The 13358-nt window shown below is 41.6% G+C and overlaps 1 protein-coding gene across 1 annotated transcript in view; it reads right to left on the reverse strand.

Annotated features, from left to right (window-relative positions):
* Positions 1 to 13358, reverse strand: part of LOC140921715 (ubiquitin carboxyl-terminal hydrolase 24-like) — a 40545-nt gene that overhangs the window by 3553 nt on the left and 23634 nt on the right. Inside the window, exons 40-60 of the mRNA XM_073371727.1 lie at positions 12929 to 13073; positions 12708 to 12827; positions 12298 to 12338; positions 11571 to 11697; positions 10878 to 10931; positions 10521 to 10603; positions 9671 to 9809; positions 8769 to 8888; positions 7858 to 8123; positions 7298 to 7437; positions 6461 to 6605; positions 5913 to 6072; positions 4838 to 4930; positions 4622 to 4725; positions 3910 to 4023; positions 3392 to 3491; positions 2840 to 2959; positions 2005 to 2088; positions 1666 to 1774; positions 1053 to 1171; positions 326 to 439 (exon numbers count right to left, since the gene is read on the reverse strand). Of these exons, the coding sequence (XP_073227828.1) occupies positions 326 to 439; positions 1053 to 1171; positions 1666 to 1774; positions 2005 to 2088; positions 2840 to 2959; positions 3392 to 3491; positions 3910 to 4023; positions 4622 to 4725; positions 4838 to 4930; positions 5913 to 6072; positions 6461 to 6605; positions 7298 to 7437; positions 7858 to 8123; positions 8769 to 8888; positions 9671 to 9809; positions 10521 to 10603; positions 10878 to 10931; positions 11571 to 11697; positions 12298 to 12338; positions 12708 to 12827; positions 12929 to 13073 (2497 nt within the window). The remainder of the gene's footprint in view (positions 1 to 325; positions 440 to 1052; positions 1172 to 1665; positions 1775 to 2004; positions 2089 to 2839; positions 2960 to 3391; positions 3492 to 3909; positions 4024 to 4621; positions 4726 to 4837; positions 4931 to 5912; positions 6073 to 6460; positions 6606 to 7297; positions 7438 to 7857; positions 8124 to 8768; positions 8889 to 9670; positions 9810 to 10520; positions 10604 to 10877; positions 10932 to 11570; positions 11698 to 12297; positions 12339 to 12707; positions 12828 to 12928; positions 13074 to 13358) is intronic.

The raw sequence follows: 13358 nt of genomic DNA on the forward strand, positions 1-13358 counted from the left end.
CACAAACAATCTAGCTTAATGGCAATGAAGTCTGCAAAGCTGAACGTGAGGTACGAAAGGCCTTTGAAAAGAGCTGTCAGTATAAGTCTTAAAGAGTAAACAACATTGATTTCCTCATAACAATATCCATACATAATCAAAAGAAAAGGTTATGAGAATTTCCACAAATTTGTTGAACTTATTATTCTTTAAGGAAATGTATGGAGATCAGTGTAGAGAATTTGTACGAGGATACTGGGGCTTAAAAAGTTGGGTCCCTATTTCTTTTTTTTTTCCAGTGTGTATGTGTTAGCTCTTCGTGCATATGAGCACGGATAATACCTACCCTGATATGCTGTAAGACTTTAACACTGAAGTGTTCATTGCACCAGCTGCAATGAATAAACATGTTGGCGATCTGCTGGGATGTACCCATCACATCACAAATGGCTGTGGACATCTGCGGAAAGGAGGCAATTAGAAGCAATACACACAACTCTCTGCAAGATGGACACCTCTTGGATCGGCAATATGTGTCCGTCTTAGAGAGATGTCTGTCCCATCATAAAGAGTCAACAAAAAGAGGGGTAAAGATAGGCAGCGACCGACTCTAGGGTGTTCATCTTACAGAGGTGTCTGCCTAAGGCAGTCAATGAAAATGACCGATGAAAGGCAGGCAGTGACTGGGTGACCACTTTAGGCAGCTGTCTGTTATAGAGGTGTTTTTTCAGAGAGGGTTACCTTTAGAACTAATTCACGATATCCGCCATCTTAATAGTGAGATGTCTGAAATCAAAATAATGTCACATGATTTGTCGAAGACGGGGAGAGGTGGGGGAGGCAAACAGCGGGTGAAAACGGCCAACGCGAGCAATTGTGGTCGTGTCTGTTTATTGCAGGCAACAAACTATGAAGAAATTGTAATCTCAAAAACGACAACGCAAGGCTCGAAGTGATCGTTGTGTCGTTTCCGGGCGATTACCACCAATTGAATGGATGCTTCCTACTTAATGAAAATTCAATAGCAAAATACAGGTAAATGGAACAAGTACAATCGTGTATGTAAGCCTTACCTCTCTGATGTAAGTATCATTGTTTACACCAAATATGGCGTCTTCCATTTGAGGGGGAATGGGGATGAGTGGGTCTGTACGGACCATATCCGAGAACGTGGGCCGCAAAGACCTGGGTTCTGAACCAGAAATTATACTCAATTAATTGCAGCAACAGAAATATTATTGCGCTAGATACAAAAGACGTAATCTGTGTTGAAATATGAAGGAATACAATGTGGTATAGTATTGTAAAGGGTTGTTTCTGGAAGCACTGTCTAACAGTAGGTGGAGTAGTAAACTGTAGTATAACAGCCTACGTTTCATATATTAAAATTCTAACATGACTAACATGACACGACTCCAAGGCTTTCTGAGAGCCAAGTTAGAATTGAATATATCGAACGTGGGCCATTTCACGAGCCAAAAGCCCAAACTTCCGTAGCGGTACAGACTCAAGAATGCTTATAGCCTATAGTTTGCCTATGGTATCACAGTACGGCGGTGCAGTATGTTATAACTAGTGCTGTTCTATTGTCAACTGCGATCTGTGTAGAGATATGACCACAGTACAGGTGTATGGTGAAGTAACTATAACCTTAGTAGTGAGGTATAATACTTGTATTTTTCATACCGACTGTAATCTGCGTGGACACGTCACATGACCTCACAAGGAACGCAAGTACGCTGTATAGATGAGAAAATTCCTGTGCTTGAATAGAGCTCCACCTACGATTGGAACCCTAGAGAAAAATAGCAACGGATCAAGTTAGATTTCTGGGAAACTGCCCTCCTACCCCTCCCCTAAGCTAACATTAACCCTTACTTCTCGCTTAGGGCAAAATGAGTAGAGTATGTGGTCATGTAATTAAATGTACCACTCTGCACACTAATAAGGTTCCTATAGAAAGGAAGGCCTGATCATTCCCTACTATACTACTAAGATTATGCTGATGACAATATGTTAACTTACGTTTTCAGCATTTGGTCCGACTAAGAAGAGCAAGAACTTGGTAAAAGCTCCTTGCGCAATAAGATGTTTACAAGTCTTCCGATTCTGAAAATAAGCCAAAAAAGCATTAGCCTGTTAAGATGTTCTGTATCTTCGGTATGCACTACAAGAGTGATTCCTGAGAAACCTTGCAGCTAGGATGAGGTACGGGTTTTCAAAAACGCGTGAAATACCATCAGGAAGCTTAATGAGTGTAATGAATTTATGAATCAAAGCCTGAGGGGGTATGTTTGGTATCATAAGTTGGTTTAGTTTGCAGGCGAAGAGTACACCGCGACTTCACTGACATTTTGGGCCTGGAATGCCTTTGGGTTTTTATAAAATGTACTCTAGGGAAAAGAAGCGAACTCTAGGCTAACAGTGGAAGACAAACACAGAACAAAGAAGGAACTGTTCACCCAACAGGGAATAAGGCTGGGGGTCCTGTGTTGGTTAACGTGGAGGTATCATCATGGGGTATCAGCATCTTTTTCAGAATGTGACATACGAGAAATCAAAAGAAAGCAAAAGAAATTAAAATACGCAGACAAAACTACAGTTAGCTCTCTCTACGAGGGACGCCTTTGGGACTGGTTCTATGTGACCATCTTAGAGAGACGTCCGTCTTCTAGCGAGTCAGCTAGAAGGAGTAAAGCAAGGCAGGGACCAACTCTAGGTGTCCGTTTTAGAGAGGTGTCTGTCTTATAGAGATGTCCGTTTTAGAGAAGTGTCCGTCTTATAGAGGTGTCTGTCTTATAGAGGTGCCCGTTTTAGAGAGGTGTCCGTTAAGAAAGTGTTGACTGTAAATTGTACTCACCATTGTAGCGTATCTGTTCATTAACCAAAAGTATTCTGAGCAGCTTTTGTGGTTATCTACTACGTCTCGATCACACATCTGCAGTAAGGTCTCTATCAACATATTGAGTTGTCCAGATTCCTACAATTTAAGCGAGCGGTAATAAAATACTTCCAGCGGGATTCTGCTAAAAATACTGTCTACATTAGGGCAAACTTACAGAGGGAAACCCCTCTATTGGAGACAAAAAGCATTGCGTGGGCGTTCACAACTCAGCAACGTTGTGATGGGTGCAAGTAATCAATCTCGTCAATCTTAAGAATAAGCAACACTGCTCATCCCGTGTTAGCGTGACTGCTTTGGGTTCTCTGTGCTTGCGTCAGTGCTCTGGGTATCCTGTGCCACTTCATTGTTTGGGAAGCATGAGTGCGCGCGTTAATGTTTTGGGTAATCTGTGGGTGAGGTGTTTGTGCGGCGCAGTGTTTGAAGTTTGGTAGATTAAGAGAACCAATAAAAACTGTACTTAAAGAGCAATAATAACTAAATATAGATTATAAATAGCACATATTTTACCGCACTTCCTCCGTGCATTATGAAGCTCTCGAACGTAACACCGAGAATCTTGGCAAATGCAAAGCGCACTTCTTGCGAGGGACATTCTAAAAGAAAAGGTCTGAAACAAGAAAGAAGAGCAATCACCGATACATTACGCAGTGAACTGTCTGATCCCATACCTTTAGACTGCTAATAGTATACGTCATAAGAACTGATGACATTTGCCACTTTAAAAAGAGAAAAAAAACTGGGCCGAGTTCACTTTCGCAAAGTCTTCTGGGATTGTTACTTGGGACAAGGAAAACAGATTGACCAATAGCTGACCTGCGCGTCCCCTGTTAGGATCCCAAAATTCTTTGCGAAAGCTAACTCATCCCAGAGAATTCTTGCAGGGAAGAATTTTATCACATTTACCAGCGCAACTGACCACAAAAATCGAAAAATTTGCAATACGACTCTTGTAGGTTACTCTTACTTGTCTACCGAACATTGGATTATAATGGCGAGACGTCTGCTCACTGTAGTTGTCCGCTTACCTGACGTATCCCCTGCCTCTATCACCGGCGAGAAACTGCATAAACCATCCACACGCTTCACTATTGTGCTTCACTATTATACTAATACAGCTACACCAATCCTCTGTGTGCGTTCTGTACAAAAGCACAACAATTGTTACCGTCTTTTACAACAGCTACACTACGCTGTAGTACCAACATATCTAACCTAAATCGGACAAATGGGGCAGATTTTGACTGCAGTAAAACCTCTAAACAGAAGTCACCTTCGGGCGATAACAAAATACCCACTTCATTGAAGTTTGGCAGAATACAGTTCAGCCACAAGCGAGTCCCCACCTATTTCAATCTGACTGCACAGAGAACGGTTAGTTTGAGGTTACCAGTTACCGTGACACCCGAAGGTAGCGTCCCGTTCACATTTTCCTACATTTGCAGCGTAGGAAAGAGCTTTAGCACAGTAGCAGTTTACAGTAAAAGGCGACTTGGTCGACAGGTCAGAGAGGCAGTCTTACAATTCCGAGAACTCGGGATCAATTCCCCCGAAACAAGTTAGCTGGATCTGTTTCTCGGTAGTCCCGCGTTCAACTCCTCAACCAAGTTTGGTTCGCCTCCTGCCGGTAAGGTTCTTCAATCTTGTTGTGTTAATGGTTATACTGGAGCTATTTGTCCGCGTCAGTGGCGAGCCACTAAAGGATAAATAAAGATTACTTTCGTTTTTTAATTTACTGACCTGAGTTTTTTTGTGGTCCTAAAATATGTGTGGAACAGGAAGTTTACAGCCAGCTGTAGGCTACATACTGATAATATGGTTTGCTTATCGGATGAAGTGTTTCTCTGCAACAGAGGAGCAAAATAAGCAAAGGCTTAGTCTCAATTCCAAAGGCTAGTCTTTCTACAGCAATAAACAGTTTGTTAAAGATATTTAATTGATTTATGTGTAACTCACCGCATTGCAAGATGCAAGACTGAGGACAAATCTGAAATAATCCACATTATACACGTCCCTATTCTGCATGAATTGAAGATTTTCAGTGTGAACCTGTTGAGGGAAATATGGAGAGAGCAACGGGGATAAGAAATTCATAAAACCTTAAATCCCAACCGTCCCCGCAGCCAACCATTCAGAGTTTTTCATCATCTGACCAATGGCAACAGTCCTGTCCATGAGCTAATTAGAACTCAAAACAAATACATGTATTCGGAGTAAAGCGTGGGATGAAAAATAATATATCAAACACGAGAAGAAGTGTTTCATTCGATGTCTAAACACCGACAAAGTGATATATCAAACACGACAAGGACTGCTTCATTTGATATCCAAAAACAGAGAAGTAATATCTCAAACAGGAGATGGAGTGTTCAATCTGATATCTAAACACCAAGAAGTAATATATCAAACACGAGATAGAGTGTTTCGTCTGATATCCAAACACCGAGAACTAATATATCAAACACGAGAAGAAGTGTTTCATTGGATGTCCAAACACTAAGAAGTAATATATCAAACACGAGATGGAGTGTTTCATCTGATATCCAAACACTAAGAAGTAATATATCAAACACGAGATGGAGTGTTTCATCTGATATCCAAACACCGAGAAGTGATATATCAAACACGAGATGGAGTGTTTCATCTGATATCCAAACACCGAGAAGTGATATATCAAACACGAGATGGAGTGTTTCATCTGATATCCAAACACCGAGAAGTGATATATCAAACACGAGATGGAGTGTTTCATCTGATATCCAAACACCGAGAAGTGATATATCAAACACGAGAGGGAGTGTTTCATCTGATATCCAAACACCGAGAAGTGATATATCAAACACGAGAGGGAGTGTTTTATCTGATATCCAAACACCGAGAAGTGATTTGCCAAACACGTGAAAAAGTGTTTCATTGTCCCGAGTTCAAATCCTTGGGCAGGCTTATAAATACCCAAATGGTTGAGGTTTTTAATCCTGTTATGTTATATTATACTTGTTTTAATCAAAATGGTGACTGCACATTAACTGACCACTCTCTGGATAGCAGCTGGCATTTTATCCTTAAATATGCCCTTGCGTTCGCCTTTCTGCACCAAAGCTGTCAGCTGAGACAGGCCATCTATCCTGGTGGGAGATGGAGGGCCTGAACTCGAGGAAATTGAAGATGATGACGGAGATGGTGGGCAAGACCTGAAAAGAATACACCAGTGATTATAGTATCTATTTATTCCAATCACTTAACCTCTTACTGTGCTCGTCGAATGTTTTTCTTACAAAACCACCCAAGGATAAGATGATATTTTTTACGTCACGCATGGTCAAGTTATTAAGGCGTCTATTGCTGCGATTTTAATTGAAATAGCGCGTGTAACTAGCGGTGATGTATCTCCGCGACATTGCTTTTAGTTTGAACCTACTCGAACTTTTCAGCAACGAAATCGCATGAAAAATCGTCTGTGTATGCTTCCCCAGAAATGAAAAGTTGCATTGGACTTAAGTTAAAAGTAGAATTGTATTTTTTTTCAAATCTTTCAGGAGGCGGGGTGTTGACTTTTAGAGGACGTTTTTTGATTCATACCTCTGTCCCTCCATAACTGCCTCTTGTCGTACTAGGAGTCGACCATCATTGCCGGAGCCGTTCATGGCCCTGAGTTTGTCAGCTGATTCATAGAACAACATGTAACCATTCCAGTAGCGATGACGAGTTTCGGGGTAACTGTTGACTAAAAACAGAAAACAATTTTTACAAATCTTCACGGCAAGACAGGGAACCTCGCTCAAGATAGCCGTTGACAACAAGTACAATTGGATCATTCGAACATACTTTTAACCCGAATCAGTTTTTCAGGTTGCAAGACAGTTAATCGCTAATTAGACTGCTTTTCCTTTCGCCTGCCAGTACGCGAGTCAGTCAGCTAGCCAGACAGCCAGTGATTCATTCATTCAGTCAGTTAGTCCGTTAGTCAGCCAGCCAGCAAGTCAGTCAGTCAGTTAGCCTTGCCACAAGTCGACTACGTGAGTGGGCGCCAAAAGTAAGTCATTTTACGACTGACCACCTAAGCAGCTGAAACCGGAAACGGGCTTTGAGAAAGTCCATCAGTCAGTCAGTCAGTCAGTCAGCCAGCCAGCCAGTCAATCAGTCCGTTAGTCAGCTAGCCAGCAAGTCAGTCAGGCAGTCAGGTAGTTAGTCCGTCAGTCAGGCTGCCAGCCACTCGGTCAGTCAGTCAGTCAGTCCGTTAGTCAGCCAGCCAGTCAAGTAAGCAGTCAGTTAGTCAGTCAGTCAGTCAGTCAGTAAATCAGTCAGTTAGTCAGTGAATCCGTTAGTCAGCTAATCAGTCATTCAGTCAGTAAATCAATCGATGAGGCAGTCAGTTATTCAGCGAATCAGAGAATAGTCACATTTCAACAGGCATACCTGTATCATAAACATTGGCTTTGTACGTGCCACCAAAACATTCTGCCTCCAGCGTGTCTTCATTCATATCGAACTCTTCAACAATAATATCATTAAACTTGTACCACTTTTCCTTTGTATCGCAGCCATTCACCCCCACCCTGTGTGTATAAAAAAATTGATGGTTGATCTACTGCAAATCAACACATGAATTTGAGGTTGACTGAAAGTGAGCAAGTTTTCCTTGAATATTTTTCTCGGGTTCCCAACAAGTTTTTTAGGACAAGTCTTCTTGTTAAAAAAGTGGCAAAAATTACCATGGAACAAATGGAATATAGTTCGTACAGCTTGGAGAGAAAAAAAGGGCGGAGTTTTCCAGACTGAAATGTCAAAAATGAGGACCTAGAACTCCATGATTTTACTGCTAATCAAGAGTTACATTTCCTCAGCTGTCTCCATTCCCTTGCTCCAACCTCACGCCAGGGAAAAAAAGAACTTTTAAAAAATGCTCTAGGGCCAGGAAGATTATTTGAAAATTCCACGAAAAAACCGCGTTTTCGTGATTCTAAATCTGAGCACACCTGTCCTTGATGAACGAGTAATAATGTCCAGCATTTGCTTGGCCACTGTGTACGATGACTCCAACAAGTTCATACTGGATCTCAGGTGTATTGACGGATACATTAGAGACATTTGACTGCAGAGAGGAATTCGACGCTGACATATGCAGGTCGGTGACACTGCCACTTTCACTGTCAGTGTCTGCCGCCTGAGGATTGCTGTTGTTATATTCTCTTCTGGCCACGCCCTCTGTTGTGTATGGCTCCATGTTCAGAACCCAAGGAAACTGCAAATAAAAAATATATTCAAGCTATAATTTTTTCAGGATTTCTTATCTTAACCGCTACAGTGGCGTGATTACAGCGATGGTCTATCAAGTGTTACAAATGTATCCAGTATCGTTAAACTTGTCAGTTATGAAAGTAACAAAGTGAGAATTCTACGAAAGTGTACTTTTTCTAGCAAAAGATAAACACCTTCGTGTGAAACAAACGCCGAGCAGGTGACAAATTTAGGGTCACACTATAGGATTTCGACGACAGACCGGGAATTTGTGAGCTGTATCATATGTCTTCGTATGACGCAACTTGACTATGACATCAGTGTGCACACAAGGTATATAAGCGCATCGGAAGTTGAGTAAAAGTTTTATTTAAAACATTTCCACTCATTAATATCACGCCCTCGATTCACGTCGCAATGGCCTTGCCCGATCTGTGTAAAGGACCGGTTTTCATTATGAACGACTCGGGCCAGTCATGACATACAGTAAAATAAACCAATCAGCATTTGAAGCAAACAGCGCGGGAAAACGCTTGTGAAAAAGGCACCATTGTTTTTGGTTCAACTTCTGATTGGTTAAGAAAGTTTGTTTGACCAATCACAACGTGCATTATACAAAACTGAGGCAATTACTAAAAGAATATATTACCTCAAAGTGATCATCAAACTTGAGAGCTCTACCAGCCTCCCAGTCGTACCCAAACCTCTTGAGCTGAATCACAAGCACCGGAGGTAGGGCCTTAATGCACATGCGCTTCACTGTAGTCCGCTGAAAAGTAAGGTTTAAGGCCCCTTAGGATTTAAACTAGCCTCAAAAGATTAAGTAACTGTGCGTCGTTATAAAGGGCAACAATAAAATGCACTGCTCACTAGCTTGAAAACAGTCATTGAATAGTCCTGCTATAAGAAGTTTTATTTTGGCCACAATTCAGTTACGATAAAGTAAAAGCAGGGTTTGTTCGTCTGAGGGGGAATGATATTCCAGGGGTTTTCTAAAAAGCAGCACCCAAAACTAGACCAATTTACGGTAAAAATGAAAATTTAGTGGCCTGTATTGCAACTTTTCATTAATCCGCCACGACAAAAAAATTCCGGGAGTTTTCAGGGGTAGGTAGAAAAAGAGATTTTCCAAGTAGTTTTACAACCTCAGAAAACAACTAACATCTCACGAAGCCACATCTGGTTTCCCCTCGAAATGAAGTCTGAGGAAGGAGCGTAGAAATTCATACTGATGACGTGCCACTACCCAAATCTGGGTAGTGCTTCTGATTGGTCGTGCTGCAAGGGAAATTTGCTTCAACCAATCAGAAGCTGCAAGCACTACCCAGATCTGGCTATTGACACGTCATCAGTATGGAATTTTTGTGCTTGTTCCTCAGACGCCATTTCGCGGGAAAACCAGCGGTGGCGTCGCGAATAATTATGTCTGCTGTTTTCTCAGGCTTGGAGTATTCCAAGCCCTGAAAGAGAGTTTTTTAAGAACTGGACATTTCTTCGGAATCGGGATTACAGTGCTTTCAACCCTGTAAGAGTACTTCAACAATCACTTACCCTCTCACTGCATTTTTCGCAGAAATAAGCATTGTCCCCCTCAAGAATCTCACCATTAACAAACTGTTCCAGCGAGTCCTCTAATCTACAGTTTTTGACAGTTACTTGAAGTGAATGGAAGGCTTCCTCTCTCTCATACCTACGAAGAGAAAGCGTTTGTATGAATATCGTCAAAGCATGAACCTTAGCTTAATACAGGTGGTGGACGATAAGCTGCCGTATGGACGGACCAAATTTATTGAGACTAACGGGGAGGGGTGGGTGAGGGAGAAGGGTTGTCAGGGAAGGGAGCAAACCTGCCATAGGCATTAGTGCTACACACTGCACCGGTCAATTGGTAACTACAAAGCTCTCTTAACCTACATACCCGTGAACCGCCAGCAGTTCATAAAATCCCTCTTGAAAATGCAAAAACAGAGATTTATACTGTTCACACGACAAAGGCACATACCCTAAACAACCTCTCAGCAATGGAGACTAAATATCAGTTTACGCCGCTCTTTGACGTTTAATCGCAAGCCGTAAACATATAAATTTGTATACGAACACGTGTGAACATTGCCAAGGGCGAGACAATTTAAGGCATTCTGGGAGGGGTAGGTAATGATCCTTGATTTTGGGAAACTGGTCACGCACACCTACTCTAACATAACATCAACCCTGACTTCCTGCTCGGAACAAAATTTTGGGTTACGGGAGGGGTAAGTGGCCAGTTTCCTGAATCTTATACTGATCCCTGATGCTACGAAACTACCAACCTGCCCCTCCCCTGACCAATTTTAACAGTATCTTCCTACTTGTAACAATGTTGGGTCAGGGGAGGGTTGAATGGGTGGATAGTTTTTCTTACCTGTGGTTACACTCTTTACAAATCTTCTGATCGGCAAACATGCCACAAAGTGTCTTTTTAAATAACTGCTCTTGACCTAATTTCTGTAGATAAAGAAGATGAGTAAACTACTCCCCTGTCTTAAATGGAGCAAGCTTCAATAGTCATGAAGACACCGAAAATTACATTAACTGTAAGTATATCTAAAGATTTTAAGCAAAGTTTGCCGCCAAAATATTTGTCCTTCTCTTGAGAGAAGTACCATGGAAATTTTCTAAATTTCTATTTTGTACGTAGACTATCTTACATTGCCTAAGTTTTATTCGTGATTTACCGTTTTAATATTTCTTAAAAAGTATCCCAAAAAACACAACTGACCTTAAGAATCTCGTCGAGTTGATCAGTGAGGTTACTGAAGAATTCAAAAGCGTCCTGAAAAGTAAGGCCAGATTTAAATGCCATTAATATCACCACTAAGAGACCTACACTTTGTACATGAATAATTATAACTAAACATTCACTTTCCGCACACACTCCTGTAACTAACATTAATGGAGGAAATGTGGGCGAATGATTACATAGCTGGACTTGTCATTCGGAGACCATTTATTTAAGTCCCGCCCTGACCGCTAGCTGGATTTCTTCCTAGCAGTCCCAAGTTCAAATCATCTGCAGAATCTGTGAAACGTCCTACTGGTTCGCCTCTTATAACCACTTGAGATTCTTAACCTTGTTGTTTCATTGTCCCTAACAAGCCCCATAAGGGGAGAGGATAATTAAGTATTTAATTTGATTGCGGGCTCCTCTTGTCGCCCGCAATCCTATTTTCCAGGTTGTTATTACGCATGCGTCGCATGTATGTAGAATGGAATGCACAGAACGCAGTTTGGTGACGCGCGTTTCGACGTTCGTCCCATCGTAATCTGATCACGCGTGTTTCGACCATCTGTTACGAGACACCTACGCAAAGCACTCACTGCGTTGGAGCAAAAGCGTTTGACCTTAGATCGTTGTCACCCGCATTCCGTAAACTTTGGTTATTACTAGTTTAATTGAATTTAACGGACTAACCTGTTGTTCTCGAACATTAACTGGCTGACCCCAGAGTTTGAAACACTTCCAAAACTGCTCAGGAGCAAAATACTGTAACTTGCTGTCCATTAGGTGACCGAATACTGACTGGACTTGGAAAAATACACTGCGGGGAAAATGGAAAGACAAGAATCGTAAGATCAATTTAGATTTCTGGGAAACTGCCCACCTATCCCTCCCCTAAGCCATCATTTTGCCCAAAGTGAGAAGTAAGTGTTAATGTTAGCCTTGGGGAGGGGTAGGTGGGCAGTTTCCCAGAAACCTAAATTGATACGAATCGTGTTCAGTACAAATGAATGGTGACATCAAGTGGAGGGTATTTGCGTAGATGATGAATAAAACTTAGTAGCCTCTTAAGGTAAGGCTTGGTGGGTAATCTTTCCTGAAAGAACAGGTAAGAAGCCCTGTTAGAGGAAACCTGTGTTTTGAAGCTTGAGCGGACAGCTCTGTATAAAGTCTGATAACAAAAAGTGGGTGGAATGACTACTACGGCAAGTTAAACGCCATGGTGGCATGAGAAAAGTCGGTCTTATAGAGTTGCAATGTATGTAAATATGTGGACGACGATCTTAATGGACTATTGAAAAGGAGGGAAAGATCATTCAGCGGAAGCAAGGCAGGACGGCAGATGGTGAAAATACATGTAGGACTTTTCATTTCGTAAGCCCGCTTGTTTACCACTTGGACTAAAAGTTGCACTAAATACCTTTCTTTATCAGGATGCGTATCATCATATGACAAAAGAGCCTAAAATAAAATAAAACAAACATTCTTGATTCTTTTCTTTGGGAAATCACATCAAGTACAAGACAAGAACACGAATATGACACATTTAAATATTGTTTAGAAAACTTTAAGCGGCTCTCTTTCAACTAGACAACTCACCGTCGTCATCACTACCACCACCACAGGCGTTCCGATAGTAGGACGCGGTTTGGTTTTCAGATGGTGAGGAGCGAGTTTAAACGTACGCAGAACCTGGTTTTTTTTCCTTGTTAATTTTTTGCCTGTGCTCTACTATCTGAGCGCCTGGAACAGGCTAAAACAGCAGCAGTATTGATGCTAAGTATTGAGAACGACTTTCCATTTTGTGAAAGCGAAAAAACTTTTCCATACCTCTCTCAGGGCTGGTTGCATGTATAACTGTTGCAGTACGGAGTTCATGTAACATGTCGCTCCGGCATTTTTAAGACCCACAAATCCACAGTGAGCTCTAGGGGCTACTGGTGGCTGAAACTGAAAAATATAACAATCCAGTATTAATACAGATAGTAAAATAGCAATATTTGCTGCGCTGCAAAATTTATGGACACTAGTTGTTTAACAAGACAGCGTACCTCCCATTCCTTTAGAATAGCAGGATCCCCAATGTGATGCATGCTAATCAACTGTGAGACAATATAAACAAGATTCTCAGCACAGCCATCGGCCAGCTCCACCAACAGATCATGAGCAGCGACTTGACACTCTCTTGCAACACATCTGCAACAGATAAAGCGCTAGATATCAGAAAACAGCTGACATTTTGCAACGCCAAGATTTTCCTGTCGAAATGACGCAGTCGCGCGGAAACTAGTGATGGCGTCTCGAAAATGTCGGGCTTTTTTCCCAGACTATGCAAGAATTACAACTGCAATTTGATGGGAAAGGATTGGCTCAGTCAAATGTTGAGTTGTATAGCAAACTTTCTTGAGTTCATTTTTATCGCATTCCGCGTATTTCTTAGTGTTGCTTTAGCCTTTGAACTGAACATATGAACAGTTAAAA

Source organism: Porites lutea, chromosome 12, assembly GCF_958299795.1.
Source record: "Porites lutea chromosome 12, jaPorLute2.1, whole genome shotgun sequence".
Classification (NCBI taxonomy): Eukaryota; Metazoa; Cnidaria; class Anthozoa; order Scleractinia; family Poritidae; genus Porites; species Porites lutea.